The 15,021-nt window shown below is 58.8% G+C and overlaps 1 protein-coding gene across 14 annotated transcripts in view; it reads right to left on the bottom strand.

The window, feature by feature from the left end:
* Positions 1 to 15,021, bottom strand: part of ATP2B2 (ATPase plasma membrane Ca2+ transporting 2) — a 368,357-nt gene that overhangs the window by 11,202 nt on the left and 342,134 nt on the right. For all 14 annotated transcript variants that reach the window (XM_070463331.1, XM_070463334.1, XM_070463335.1 and 11 more), the window contains 8 exons: positions 12,196 to 12,375; positions 11,911 to 11,998; positions 9,412 to 9,518; positions 8,589 to 8,780; positions 5,019 to 5,232; positions 2,990 to 3,201; positions 2,740 to 2,847; positions 737 to 919 (listed from right to left, as the gene is read on the bottom strand). In XM_070463331.1, coding sequence (XP_070319432.1) covers positions 737 to 919; positions 2,740 to 2,847; positions 2,990 to 3,201; positions 5,019 to 5,232; positions 8,589 to 8,780; positions 9,412 to 9,518; positions 11,911 to 11,998; positions 12,196 to 12,375 — 1,284 coding nt within the window. The remainder of the gene's footprint in view (positions 1 to 736; positions 920 to 2,739; positions 2,848 to 2,989; positions 3,202 to 5,018; positions 5,233 to 8,588; positions 8,781 to 9,411; positions 9,519 to 11,910; positions 11,999 to 12,195; positions 12,376 to 15,021) is intronic.

Genomic DNA, 15,021 nt, shown 5'->3' with positions numbered 1-15,021 from the left:
GATCGCCCCTCTCTTGGTCTCTTGGTCCCTTTGTTCTTCGCCCTGCAGGGCTGTGAAAGCACCCTGGGAACTGCAACGCTGACCCAGGGAGGGCAACCCCGTGAGAGCGTGGGGACCACACCTTCTTGGCGTGTCTCCCCTGGTGGGAGGCTCTGTTCTGGGGAAGAAATCTGCTCTTGGCTGGACACACATCCCGCACCAGTGCTCGGCATGTGTGTCCTTGCAGTGTGTGTTTTAAAACTGAACTTTGCTCCCCCTAGAACGGACTCAACGCCCTGAAGCTCCACCGCCCTCCCCCCGCCCCAGGAGGAAGCTGTGTGTGCAAGTGCAGAAGAGCTGGGCTCAGCGCTGACCCCCTGGCCGGGAGAATCTGGGGCCCGCCCTGGCCTCAAGCGTCCATCCCGGCCTCACCAGGCTTCACCCTCCTGGTGGCCACCCGGCAGCCCTGATCCACCCTCCCCCAACAGCCCTGAAAGGAACCCCCAACTCACCTGGGCCCTCAGAGCCAGCCCTCCCCCACTGCAGGGCCACCCCTCCCCCCAAAGTCCACAGTGGGCGTGACCCTGGTGTGACCCCATCGCCCAGTGGTCAGGAGGTAGGAGGAGGTAGGACATTCCCTCACACAGCCAGGCAGAGTGCTCTCGGGGCACTTGCGTGGGCCCAGGCTGATCAGGTGGGATCTGGGCCCGCCCCCTCATCTCCGTCCCCGCCCACCCGGCCCTGGGAGCCGCGGTACCTGGGTCTGGATCCGGTTCAGACCTCGGAACCACAGGATCTGGCCCCGCCGCAGCTCGCGCTCGGCGTGGTCTATCTCCTCCACGTCCTCGTTGAGCTCCTCCTCGGGGATCTCCTCCTTCTGCGTGAGCCTGCCCGCCTCCTTGAGGAACTTGAGCCTGCTGGTCGGGATGGTGGCGATGACCTGCGGGGGGGCCCAGCCGTCAGCGTCAGCCGAGGGGGCCAGCCGCTCCCTCCCTTCCCTCCAGCTTCTGTTACTCACTCACCCAGTTCCCGTCAACTCGCTCCTTAGCTCACCTCCCCTCTTCCTCAACCCAATCTTTAGATTTCTTTCTAATTCCCTGGATCCTCCAGAGTCAGCGGGACATGGTGGGAAATCTTGGGAGCTGGACACACGCGTGACTTGACTACCCCAGACCTCACTGGTCAGGCGACCTTGGGCGAGTCATGCAGCCTCTCTGAGCTCTAGCTTTCCCTTCTGGAAAGCTGGGGGCAGTTCTCAGAGCTGGAGATGGCGTGTCTAAGTCGCTGGCTTATTCTTCCTGAGGTCCCTGGGGTGCCCAATCCTGGGCAACAGGGCCTCGGAACTTAGGTGCCTGGGGGCAGTCAATGCTGGGAGACTCTTGGAACGTTTGCCCTCCTGGAAGGGAAGGCGATATGGGAGGGGGCTTTGTCTTCATTCTTACTCTTCCTCCAAAGGGCTTGTCCATGGGGCTGAGGCCTGAGTGGTAGGCCCTATGGGGTAACTTAGGTGGCTGGGGTCAGAGGCCCCTTACATCTCCTTTAGGGACAGAGAGGGGCTGGTCTGGACACTCTCAGGGGTTCCCTGGGAATCTGAGGTGGCATCATCCTTAGGGGTCAGGAACCAGCTCGTCCAGATGCCAAGGGCTCCCTGAGGGAGTGGGCCCCCATGAGACAAAGATGTCCAGGCTCAAGGGTGCCCTGGGAATGGGCTTGCTAAGTCAAATCTAGTTTATCAACTCCCCAAAGACACTCTGAAGTTTAAAGATTATTTTGAGTGAAACTAAAGTTCCTTCTTGACCTTCTAGTTAATTTCTGTCACTGGAATTCCCCAGTTTAGCCTGGAAACAGCTTGAAGGCAAGACCAATGTCTTAGGTCTGCTGGGGCCCCTCCGCCTAGGTCCAGATACCATGTCCTCTGAGCTGCAAGCTGTGAGTTCGCGACGGTGCATGTGTGTGGCTAGTGGGGGAATGTTCTGGGGAGGATCCAGCCCAGGGCTCCCCAGAGCTGGGGGGGTCACGGATGGCTGCAGAGGCTGCGCCTCTCGCATCCCCTCGGAGCTCTGCAGAACGCCTGAGACACCCTTTGCAACGGGCCGCCCCAGGCTCTGAGCCTTGGCTGGCCGTGACATCTACTTAGAGTTGAATAACGTTGGTCTGTTACTTTTTTATTTTAAATCAGCTTCTGTTTATGACAAATAATACTTATTTTTCAATCATATTAGTAATATAAGTTGCCTTTTGAAATAAATTTCAGTTAAAAAACCAGACAGGATTAAGAGAAAATATCAAATAACAGGATCAGCGGTATATGTGTGTGTGCGTGTGTGCTCAGCCGCTTAAGTCGTGTCTGACTCTTTCAGACTCCATGGACTGTATGTAGCCCACCGGCCAGGTTTCTCTGTCCATGGGATTCTCCAGGCAAGAAGACTAGAGTGGGTTGCCATGCTCTCCTCCAGATCTTCCCGACCCAGGGACTGGCATCTATCTGCACAGGCAGGTGTGTTCTTTACCACCACCTGGGAAGCCCCTCAGGCGGGTATATAGATGGAAGCAAAAATCATAGTGGCGATACCCACATGACCACCATGTGAGACCAGGGTCAACCCCCGCTGCTCCAGCCCCCAGAAATGGGGGCCAGACAGCTAATCCTTGCAGGAGCCAGGACCTGTGGGTGAGGATCCCGGACTCCCCCAGCCAGTGCTCTCTCCGGAGCGTCCCGGCCGAGAGGCCCCTCCTGCACCACCCACCCCCAGCACTCACCTGGCCCCAGACGAGCTCTCCTAAACCAATGAATATGCACCACATCCACTGGTCCAGCTGCAGTGGGGAGCAGCTGAATGGCTTCCCCCCAAACTGCACGATCACTATCTGGAGAGGAAGAGGAGAGAGAGAGAGACAGAAAGGCCATCAGGGGCCAGATCAGAGGTCTGGGCTCCCAGGGCATTGCCGAGGGGCTCCGGCTGCCCACTGATGCCCCCCCACCAGCCAGGCCAGTGTGGGGGCCTGGTACCTGGATGGCAAAGGTGCCCAGCACAATGGTGCAGAAGATGGGGTTCCGGAAGATGCCGTCGAAGACGTTGCGCTCGCCGTGGATCTTGCGGGCGTTGATCTCGTTGAAGAGCTGCATCATGACGAAGGTGTTGAAGATGATGGTGTAGTGCTCGGAGGGCGGTGAGTGCAGGGGTGCGTTCCTCCCGCTGTCGATCTGGAACATCTTCTCGCCTGCCAAGTCGAGAGAGGGCGGGAGCCAGGCTGAGGGTCGGGACTTGGGGGGGACGCCTGGCCCTGTGGGGGGGATGCCTGGCCCTGTGGGGGGGCCTCTTGTGAGCAGCCAGGAGGGTCACCCAGATGCGGGAGGTGCTCTCTGGACACTGGGGGGCCAGGTGGGCCTGCGCCATGGGGTGTAAATGAAGGGGTAACAGTACCCTTTCTCCTCTAGGGCTCAAGTGCCTTGGGTGGACTTTCTTCCACTTTTTTGAGGAAATCTGATAAAGGCCGTGGGCCAGCTGTGCTCCCGGGCAACAGGGCTTATAAAAAACAGCCCCTGGTTGGCAAACTCATCTGGCCTGGGAGGACGGGGAGTGACCTCGGAACATCTGGCGGGAGGCCTTGGCTTTCTGTGCTCGTGTTGTTTCTCAGTTACTCAGTCGTGTCCGACTCTTTGTGACCCTATGGACTATAGCCCGCCAGGCTCCTCTGTCCTTGGAATTCTCCAGGCAAGAATACTGGAGTGGGTAGCCATTCCCTTCTCCAGGGGATCTTCTTGACCCAGGGATTGAACCCAGGTCTCCTGCATTGCAGGCAGATTCTTTACTGTCTGAGCCACCACGGAAGCCATAGCTTTGGGTTCCCCCCAAAAGTGTGGCTGCCTGTAACTGAGAATGTCCTTGCGGAGACCTCTGGGAGCTCAAGGGGCTGTTACAAGAGAGATCGGTTCCTACATGGATGCTGAGCCTCCCAGGTCAGGCTGGCTCCAGACCCACCCAGGTGGCCTCATTCTTTGAGGGGGCTGTCACGTGGTGGGGGCAGCACAGCTCCCTGTTGCTCTGCGGACACCACCCATGCCATCCTGTGTCCTTTGCAAAGCTGCAAAAGGTGCAAGCTGGTGCTGGGAGGGCTTGTGGTGTTTTCTGATGGTGAGAGTCTAGCTGAATCCAGAAGCACCCAGAGCAGATGCTGAAGTGGGGGAGCCAGCGAGTAAACCAGGGGCCTTCTCCACCTTTCTTCCCCAGCCGACAGCTTTCTCTGCGAGTCTCTCCTAACTCTGCATTCCCGAGCATCCTCTAAGGCTTCTCAGGATCGTCTTTACAACTGTCCTGCCAGCACAACAAACAAGAACTACCCTTTGAAAAATGGGCTCACGCCCCAACCCCATCCAGGCTCGCTGGTGTTGAAAGCCCAGCTCAGGGATCTGGGGAATCCCACTGGGCCACCATCTGCCTGGCTCTGGGCCTCTCCAGGTGCCGGGGGTCGACTTTGCCCGGATCACCTTGGAAGCACCCTGGAAGCCAGGCCAGTGTGAGTTCCAGCCGGGTCTCTTCTCAGCCCAGGTGCCCCCTCAGGCTGGCTGCATGTCCTTGGGCAAGTCACCTCCCCTCTCTGTCCCTGGTGCCTCATTGTCATGGGGGTGGTCGCACAGGTGCCCAAGAAAAGTGTGGCTTATAGGCAGGTGTGTGGCTCTTTCCCAGGGAGGCCTTGGTGAGGAGCCTTCCACGGGGCAAGGGTCAAGTGTGGGAGCGATGAGAGCAGGGGCCGGTCACTCCCACTAGTGTCTTGGGCTTCTGGGGGGCCGGCATGAAGCGCCACCTTACACAGTGTGTACACAGTGTCCAGAGCTGTCAGTGGAAAAAACCCAGGCCTTGGGGTTGCCAGACCTGGGCCAGGGCCCGGCTCTACCCAGATTCGCTGTGTGACCCCAAGCCACTAACTTCACCTCTCTGGGCCTCCATTACCTCCTCAGCAAACAGGCGGGCGACTGGGAGTCCAGAGCGGCCGGGTCTGGGCCATGGAGTCCTGGGTGGGCAAGGCAGGGGACTCACCGACGAAGAGCAGGGTGAAGATGAGGGTGAGCTGGTAGACGGCATGGCCCAGGATGTTCTTCATCATGGTCCGAGAGATGAGGGGCTTGTTGCGGCCGTACGGCTTCCTCAGGAGCAGCGTCTCGGTGGGCGGCTCAGTGGCCAGCGCCAGGGAGGCGAATGTGTCCATGATGAGGTTCACCCAGAGCATCTGCACGGCCTTCAGGGGGGAGTCCTGGGGACCGTGGGTGAGAGAGTAGTGATAAATATCTCCTAGGTATTTATGATGGGAGGTTGGCCACCCACCGCCCTGATGTGCCTGGTGTGGGGCTCATGGCCAGGGTGTAAGCAGCTTCCCTTGAGGCCAGCTCTGCCACTGTGGCCGGCCCACCCCAGGGTTCCAGAGTGGGTGCTGAGTAGGTTTGCGAGGCCTTCCGTGGAGAACCACCCAGCCCTATCCTCCATAGCGCTGTCTTCTCCCCCAGGGAGAAAATCAAACCCTGGGCATCACGGCCACCACTTCCACACCCTGTGCTTTGTAAATATAGCCACACTCCCACTATCTTCACCCCTCCCCTCCAGCCCCCACTGGCCATGTCTCTGTTCCAGGCTAAGGCCAAAAGCCCCCACAAGCATCTTCCACACAGACCCCAGCTGCCCTGCTTCCTGCTGCCTCTTTCCCCTCAACCATCAATGAATCAATGACTCTGGCCTCTCCTGTCTCACAAACAGTGCCTGGCACCCTGTCCCCTTTTCACTACCATCCAATTTCTCTTTACCACCACTCAATTTCTCTTCACCTTTTACCCTTTACTTGAAGCAAGTACTGTATGTCTCAGTAACTCCACACACACACAAAAAATGTTTTCCAGGTAGAGACTTTGGGCAAGTAAGGCACAGAGGAAGCCAAACTTCATCAAGGATCTCACCACTTACGGGCTTCCTGCCATCCACGTTCTGGGGTGGATCCTTCCACGTGTCTCCCTGGCTGAGACCGGGATCACACATCCATACAGTTATGTGCACAGTCCTACCATGTGGTCTATGCTGCCTGAAGGTGTGTAGACCCCATGCTTTGTCCCCCATCCTCTCCTCACACCTGCACATCCCCCGAAACACCTTTCCCCAAGGGCAGCAGCACTTCTTGTCACAGATTCAGGCATAATTTTCCAGGCTCGTCTCACTGAACCTTGAGGTATCCGACTGCAGCCTCCACTTTGCAACCTGACCCCTCTCTGGGCACCCTTCTCTCTGACTCCTCCTTTTCCAGCTCCCTCTTCCCCTGCCCTTTAAATTTGTGTTCCCTGTGGCCCATTCCTCAGCCCTGCCCCCTGCTACATCAGGGGCACATCACCCTCCCTCCAGCCCAGGCCTGGCCCTGTGGCTTCAGCCTTGCCCACGGGTGGGACACCTCCTCCAGGAAGCCCACAGGCCCTATACACCTAACAGCCTGGGGTGGGCTGTTCCTTGTGCCCTGGTCCTCTCAGCGTGGCTCTGGAGGCCCCACTGCCTGCACCTTGCACCCTCATTCACCTCCTAGATATTTATCACCTCCCCTCCCCCAGGCCACCCCTCCCACCTCCGCGCCAGCTCAGTCATGCTCCCCACTCCCCTCAGCCTCTTCCTGCCTGTCAGCCTCCTCTGATTGCATGCACCTTGGGGTCAGGGCCCCTCTGTCTTCACCAAGGCCTTCACAGCCCTGCCACCAACTCAATCCAAGGCCTCGGGCACACAGTCTCTTTGGACCTCAGTTCCCCGTGTGGCACCAGCGGTCTCCAGGAACCTTGGCGGGAGTGGCTGTTCCTCCCTCAGCCACCGCTAGAGGGAGCCCCTCCCCACGGAGCGGGAGGGGAGGGCCTGGCGAGCAGAAGGGACAGCCCCTCCCCACGGAGCGGGAGGGGAGGGCCTGGCGAGCAGAAGGGACAGCCCCTCCCCACCGAGCGGGAGGGAAGAGCCTGGCGAGCAGAAGGGACAGCCCCTCCCCACGGAGCGGGAGGGGAGGGCCTGGCGAGCAGAAGGGACAGCCCCTCCCCACGGAGCGGGAGGGGAGGGCCTGGCGAGCAGAAGGGACAGCCCCTCCCCACGGAGCGGGAGGGAAGAGCCTGGCGAGCAGAAGGGACAGCCCCTCCCCACGGAGCGGGAGGGGAGGGCCTGGCGAGCAGAAGGGACAGCCCCTCCCCACCGCCGCTCCAGCCGCCTGCACCCAGGGCTCTCGCTCTCAGGGCTGGGGTGTTGGGAGCCGCCCTGTGTGTCCTCAAGGGCTCAGAACACAACAGAGGGAACACCATCCCCTGGGCCACACAGCTCTTCAGGACAGAGGTACAGGTACCAAGAGAGGTCTGTCTAGTCAAAGCTATGGTTTTTCCAGTTTTCCCGTAGTCACGTATGGATGTGAGAGCTGGATCATAAAGAAAGCTGAGCGCCTAAGAAGTGATGCTTTTGAACTGTGGTGGTGAAGAGTCTTGAGAGTCCCTTGGACTGCAAGGAGATCCAACCAGTCCATCCTAAAGGAAATCAGTCCTGAACATTCTTTGGAAGGACTGATGCTGAAGGTGAAACTCCAATACTTTGGCCACCTCATGCGAAGAACTGACTCATTACGAAAGACCCTGATGCTGGGAAAGATTGAGGGCAGGAGAAGGGGACGACAGAGGATGAGATGGTTGGATGGCATCACCGACTCAATGGACATGAGTTTGAGTAAACTCCAGGAGTTGGTGATGGACAGGGAGGCCTGGCGTGCTGCAGTCCATGGGGTCGCAAAGAGTCGGACACGACTGAGTGACTGAACTGAACTGAACAGGCACCCCACGGGCCCCTCTGTCCTCCAGAGCCTCTGGGCTTCTGGGAGCTCCTGTGGGCAGGAGCTTGTCTGCTTACATGGATGCTGGGAGAGGCCTTCCCTCTCCTCCCCAAGTGAGGCTGGTCAGCCCTTGGCCGCAGGGAGGCAGGAGGCTGCGGGAGCAATGGCAGGCGCCTGGCCAGCCCATCCTCTGGGCCTCAGTTTCTGCCTCTGTGAAATGGGGATCAACACAGTCCCCATTGTACGAGGTGGGTGAGGAAGCAGTGAGGCTGTGGGGACTGGCACCTGCCTGCCAGCTCCATGGGGCACGGGACACGGGGCTGCTAGAGACCTGGCTATAAAAGTGTGGCCAACTCTTGCTCTCCCAGTGACCAAGTCCACCCAGCCCAGGAACCCAGGCACCCGGGCCTTCCCTGATGCACTCCACGCCAGAGCTGGGGCTCCCAGGGCCACGCCAGCTCCATGATGCCAGCTGGCCGCCTGTCTGGTCCCGCCTCTCTCTGGCCCTTTACGTGGCCAGGGGCCCTGCCTTCCTGGAGGGTCACCTCTCCTGCCTCCTGGAATGAGGGCCAGTGTCTCCACTGGCTGGCTGACCTTGGGCTAGTCCTGCCACCTCTCTGAGCCTCCTTTCCTGCACTCTATGTGGCTGGTGCCTACGTGGGTGGCTCTGTGATGTGGTTCCCGGCCCTCGGCTCGGAGCTGTGACAATCTGGGACAGTCCCTGTGGGTGGTGTCCGTCCTCCCCCGGGCTTCAGCTGCTCCACCCCGCCCACCCCTGGAGGACCCACCTGCGTGATGCAGGCACCCGTGAAGGCCACGATCACAGCCACCACATTGACGGTCAGCTGGAACTGCAGGAACTTGGAGATACTATCATAGACGTTGCGGCCCCACATCACTGCCTTGACGATGCTGCTGAAGTTGTCGTCCGTCAGGATGATGTCCGAGGCCTCCTTGGCCACGTCCGTGCCTGCGATGCCCTGTGGGGATGGGGACAGGAGCCTGGGTGGGGCGACCGGAGAGGCAAGCAGCTCTAGCAGCACCGTCCCCACCTCTGACCACCACCCCCCCACACACATGAATCCCCAGCACTGCAGACCACATGGGAGCATGTCTGCCCATGTGGTTGCTGGGAGAAGCCAGGCCTTGGAACATCTGCCCTCTCCTTCCCAAGTGAGGCTGGTCAGCCCTTGGACGCAGGGAGACAGGAGGCTGCCTCTCCCAGTGACGGAGTCTAGTTGGCCCACGAACCCAGGCACCACACGGGACACGGACGTGTGCATACATGCACACCCACACACACACACACACACCACCCCTATTCCTCAAGACCCAGCCTTGAGGCCAACCTTTGCCTTCAGGAAGGGGGCCCTTCCACTCTATCCTCTTCCCTCCCCGAGACCCATCACTGCAGGAAGCTCTCTCCTCCTTTCTTGAGGCCAAGCTGAGCCTCAAGACCTCTGGGAGTGTCAGGTGGACAGAGGGTGGGTGGAGTGAGCACTGGGCTTCCTGCGCACCCCCCCTCCGCCGCTGGAGGCTGGTGGTCTGGGCATCCCCTTAACCCCTGCCTGCGGGCTCCTGCCAGCTGCCGCCTCGCCCCCGCGCGCCTACCATGGCGAAGCCCACGTCGGCCTTCTTGAGTGCAGGCCCGTCATTGGTGCCGTCCCCTGTCACGGCCACCACCTGCCGCTGCTCTGTGTGCGTGCTGTCGATGATGCCTGTGGGCGGGGTGGGTGTGTGCTCAGGGCCCTGGGACCCCGGCAGGGCCCCAGGCTGGCACAGCCTCCTCTCTGGCCCCTGCCCTGCCACCGCCTTCCCACACCCCCCGTCCCCGACTCCGTCAAGCTTCATCCCAGCTCCCCGCACCTGCAGGGGACATGGGGCCTGCAACCAACACTCCCTCGTCGGGGCCTGCTGCCTCTCCAGCGTCCTCTTTGCTCTCTGCAGCCCATGGCCACAGCAGTGACCACCCTGGCTGAACTCACTTCCCCTGTCTGAACCCCAGGGGTCTCTCTGTTCTCCAAGGTTTGGCTGGCGGGCCACCCATCTGTTCCCCAGCATCTTCTGCTTGGGGCAGGGGGCCGGTCACACCCGAGGAGGCCTGGGCTCTGCCGTTTGCTAATGACCACTCTCTAGATACTCATCCTTAATAAAACCTTCAGCAAGTAGCAGTGAACAGACGACGTATGGCTCTCGTCACTGAGCGAGTGAGGGCCAGAGGAACAGGACGAGTGAAAGACGCCACCTCTGCCCACTGCTCAGGTGGGAGTTACCTGGGTTCGGCGGCTCCTCTATTTCCACCCCCACGAGGCATACAGACACCACCTTTGCCTTCAGCGAGGCCGGCCCTCTCTCCTGAGCCCTGACTCCATGGCCATCTCCACTGGGATGTCAGAAGGCCTCCAGCCCAGCCTCCTAAACCACATGCATCCGTTTCCCCTCAAATCTGCCCCTTTTTGTGCGACTCCCGACACTGAGCTGCCCCTGGTAAACTTCGCAGCAGGCTCCCAGGCAGGAACACACCGAGCGGTCCTGGACTCCCATCTCCCCTCTTCCTCCACCCTATCCGGGCCAGCCCCCCCCCCCCCCCAGAGAGTTCTCAGGCCTGCCCACTCCCCACGCACCTGCACTGTCACCAGCCCGCCCCCAGCATCCCTTCTCACAGCTGGACCATCCCAGCTTTTCCAGGCCGCTCTCCACTCGGCAGCAGGGAGGGAGATGTCCAAAACACCGCTTCTCCATCACGGCCCTCCTGCAGCTCACCACCTGGGCTAGCAGTGCAGGTCACTGCCGCGTGTTCAAGGCCTGTGTGATCTGAGGCTGGGACTCCCTTCTCCAGCCCTTTCCTCTCGTCTCCCTCTCTCACTGGAGGCCCCGGCCCAGCCAGCTGAACTTCTTCCCACCCCCTGAAAGTGCCTGGAAATCTTCCCCTCTGGACTTTCACAGTGTAGTTCCCTGTCCTGCCTGAAGCACAGGTCGGTCCCCCTGGAGCCCATCCCACCTTCCACAGCCTGCGATCTGACACCATCCCCAGGTGGAGCGAGAGGCCAGCAGGGGGCCCTGGTCAGCCTCCTCTTCCACTGGTGTGGCCTCCGTGCAGGGAAACGACCTAGTCAATGTCTACTGGGTGAGACCTGGCCATGAATTTCAAGAGGGAAGGGCCACGTCGGCCAAGAGATGAGCCTGACACATAGTAGATACTCAGTAAACATTTGTCAAGAGAATGAGTGAATGAATGAATAAGTGATTGAATAAAAAATGGAGCTGGGTTGGGGGGGGTCTCCTGGAGTTCAGGGGCTCAGTGTTTCTAAGGCCAGGTCTGCCTCCATTGAAGTCTTTGGGCAGCACCTTTGGAAGACAACTCTAAGACACCCTACGGCTGACCACAGTCAGAAAACTTCCCCTTGTGGCCATTCAACAGATGGAAAAATTGAGTCCCGGGGTTGGACACTAGCCAAGGCCACAGAGCAGGGCAGGGGGCAGAGCCAGGGATTTAACTCAGGCCTGTGTGACTCTGAAAGTGCCCCGCATCTGGCCAGCGAGATGGGCTCAGCGAGGGGTGTGTCCTGCCCCCGGAGGAAGTCAGGGAAGAAGGACACTGGCTTTGCACCTCCTGTCTCAGATCGCTGTTCCCAGGGCAGCCCATGCCCGGGGTCCTGGTCACACACGTCGGACAGTGTCCTTAGAGACCAGGCAGGCCAAGGCTCTCAGACTCACAGGGTGTGGGGTCAGACTGGGAACATACGCAAAGGAAGGCAGCCGAGTGTCAGACCTAGTGGTTAAGACAGCATCAAATGGGAAAAGCGGGGTCTGTATCCAGTCATTCAAACTGAACATTAGCAAAGACATGCCACCCACATCAGCTCATCGGTGGGCCCCTCAGCCCTCAGCTCCATTGCTGCCCATGGGAAACAGGACCTAGGCCAGAGGCCCACCACCTCCTCATGCCACTGTGGCCCCTGGCAGGCCTCCTAGGGCGTCCCCAGGTCTCAGGAGCCCCAGGCGGGAGCCGCTGCCATCCTGGAAAGAAGCTGAAGGCTCTAGGACAGGGAGGCCCCAGAGGCCTCGTGCCTGGGCCTCAGCACTGTCCGGGCCCCGCCCAAGTCTTACCTTTGACCAGGGTGTGCTTGTCCGTGGGGGAGGAGCGAGCCAGCACCCGCAGCTTTGGCCAGATCTTATCGATCCGCTCCTGCTCGATCTGGAAAGGGATGGGGGAGGGGCAGGTCAGTGGGGTCGAGGAGAGAAACCGAGGCCCAGATAAGGGAGGGGCCTGGCCTAGACCCCTGGGCACTGAGCAGCACACTGGCTGGCTGCTGGAGTGCCATGCGTGCCCGTGCCCCCTGGCCCCCCGGCCAAGCCTAGCCCTCCAAGGACCCTCTGAGCTGGGCCACGTACCTCCCCTTTCTCGTTGCGGATCCTTCGGTTGAACTCCTTGCCCTCAAGGCACAGGAAGTCCTCCCCGGGGTGGATGATGCCACACTTGATGGCGATGGCCCGCGCCGTGTTGATGTTGTCACCGGTGACCATGCGGACAGTGATGCCTGCTCGCTGGCACTTGCGGATGGCTTCCGGGACCTGGGAGGGAGGGCAGGAGCCATGGAGAGGACGGCACCTTGGGTAGGCCCTCCCTGCCTTCATGGATTCCAGAGCCTGTTCACAGGCAGCACCGCGATAAGGGGTCTAGGTGAACGGGAGATACTGACGGCACGCAGACCATTTCCTCCCTTCCTATGCCCATGGCAGGCGTTGTTAATCGATCCCAGCACACTGATTAAACCCTGATGTGGTCTCACAATCCTTTTCTGCAGTGTCCCTGACAGCCATCACCTATCAAGCATCTTAAGATGACACCATTGACTATTCCGACCTGGACAAGAACTTTAAGAAACACTGCACTAAACACCCTCTTGGATATGGGCCCAAGCAGCAGTACAGAACACTGCACTATTGCACAGGATATTGTCCCTGCTTTATCCACATGCACGTTTCCTGCAAATGCAATGTTAAATACGTTTGTGTACTTTGGGGTTTTTTTGGGGGGGAGGTGGGCAGGGGAAGAACATTGCATTTTAGGGCATATTATTTACATAGTGTGACACTGGTTTAGATAAATGCAAATGATTAGGCTTCATGTGAAACATGACATCTTCCTGGGAGAATAAGGACTGTCTACTGCCCTTGCTGTAATGATAGATTTATATCTTGCCAATTAGGCCAGAGCAAACCCAGAGCAGACCCAGCCAACCACAAGCCAGCAAGCCCCCCAACTCTGACCTCTAATTCCCACTCCACCCCCACTCCCCACCCCACCTATGCAAAGCTCTGGATCTGTCCGGCAATTAGGATGCAAAAGTCAGCCTGGGAGCTTCCCCGGTGGTCCAGTGGTCACGAATCTGCCTTGTAATGCAGGGGACATGGGTTCAATCCTGGGTCCAGTAAGATTCTACAGGCCACGGAGCAACTAAAGTCCTGTACCACAGCTACTGAGCCAGCACTCTAGAGCTAAAGCCCTCGAGTCTCGACTACTGAACCCACACACCCAGAACCCGTGCTCTGCAACGAGAGAAGCCACTGCAGGGAGAAGCCAGCACACCGCAACAGGAGAGTAGCCCCCACTCGCCCCAACTAGGAAGGCAAGCAGCAATGAAGACTCAGTGCAGGCAAAAATAAAATAAATACTAATAAACATTTTAAAAAACCAGCCCGGAGCTGCTGTGGCCCTTTATACACAGCACAGATCAACTGAACAAGTGATTCTTATCCATGGGCTGTGACAAATCGCACAACAGGAAGGCAATATTTGCTGCCAAACATTCTTCAGGGGGAGAGGACATGTTGAGGGCAGAAAACCCAGTTCTACTGAAAGACCGAAGTACTTTAGCATCTCAGACCTGGCAACTGAATCCCACGCCCCTTCCTCTTGCACATCCTGGGTCTGAGAACTCACTTTCACCCCTGCCTCCCCTGACAAGTCGCATCTTTGAGAGAATTCAAAGATGCTGCTGCTGCTGTTCAGTCGCCCAGTCGTGTCTGACTCTTTGCCACTCCATGGACTGTTAGCACACCAGGCTCCTCTGTCCACGGGGTTTCCCAGGCAAGGGATCTAGAGTGGGCGGCCATTTCCTCCTTCAGGGCATCTTTCCGACACAGGCATTGAACTCGTGTCTCTGGCATGGGCAGGCGGATTCTTTACCCCTGCCTGGGAGGCCCTCAACCTGCAGTGCAGGGAGAGACAAACGCCCTGGAGAGGCGGGGCCCAGGTAAAGGCTGGGGAGGCCTCTCCAGCTCCCCGAGTTCTCTAAGAAGCCAGTTCTGGGGTGACAGGTAGTGCTCTCGCAGTCCTCGGAAGGGCTGGAGCGGGACACGCTGACCGTGGGCCGCCGCTGGGTGTGTTTCCAGGGTATGGGCAGGAGCCTTTTGGTGCCACCCAGGGCCTGGGGCCACACGAGCAAGGCCTCCGCTCTGTGCCACGGCGGCTGCTCACGTGACCAGACGTGACCTCTTTTTACAGAGCTGCAGGGAGTGGGGGTGTGGAAGGTCCGAGATCCCGTTTACATAATTTACCGATGTCCTCACGATGGCAGTAACCCGGCTGCAGCCCCCCACTATCTCCTGCCCCAGAGGACATGAAAGAGCCACTGTTCTTTTGGGAAAACATACCCTTTATCTATTTCCAGCCCCAAAAGGAGTAATTTAGGTTTCGTTGTTTCAGAGGCACTTGGAGTTGGAACGGACTCCAGGTGGTGACTCTGACCCTCTGCTAATTGCCTAGATCCCTTCCCAGGCATCCCCTCTGCTTACATGCCTCTGTTGACAGGGCATTCACCCCTTCTAAGGCCGACTGCCCCACAGTAGAGCAAGTCTATTGTATCCTTTCACAAAATCCTTTTTTTCAGATAAAAGAGTAGTTACACACTGCAGTATTCTTGCCTGGGAAATCTCATGGACAGAGAAACCTGGTGGGCTACAGTCCATGGGGTCGCAAAAGAGTCGGATACAACTGAGCGACGGAACAACAACTCTGGGTCAGATGCATTCTCTTGTACAGAGATAGACTCTTCAGTAAAGATCTGTACAGAAGGTTCTGGAAGCACAGAGGAGGGCACTGTTACTTAAGAAGGAAGTGTGTGGGGAGGGGAAATCTGGGAGAGCTTCCTGGAGGGGGGGGGGCGGTACTCAAACTGCCTCTTTTTAGCCAACACTAACTAAGGCTTGGATGCT

This window comes from Odocoileus virginianus, unplaced genomic scaffold, assembly GCF_023699985.2.
Source record: "Odocoileus virginianus isolate 20LAN1187 ecotype Illinois unplaced genomic scaffold, Ovbor_1.2 Unplaced_Contig_2, whole genome shotgun sequence".
In the NCBI taxonomy this organism is placed as follows: Eukaryota; Metazoa; Chordata; class Mammalia; order Artiodactyla; family Cervidae; genus Odocoileus; species Odocoileus virginianus.
Note: the sequence above shows the minus strand (reverse complement) of the source record. Positions and strands in the feature narration are given on the sequence as shown.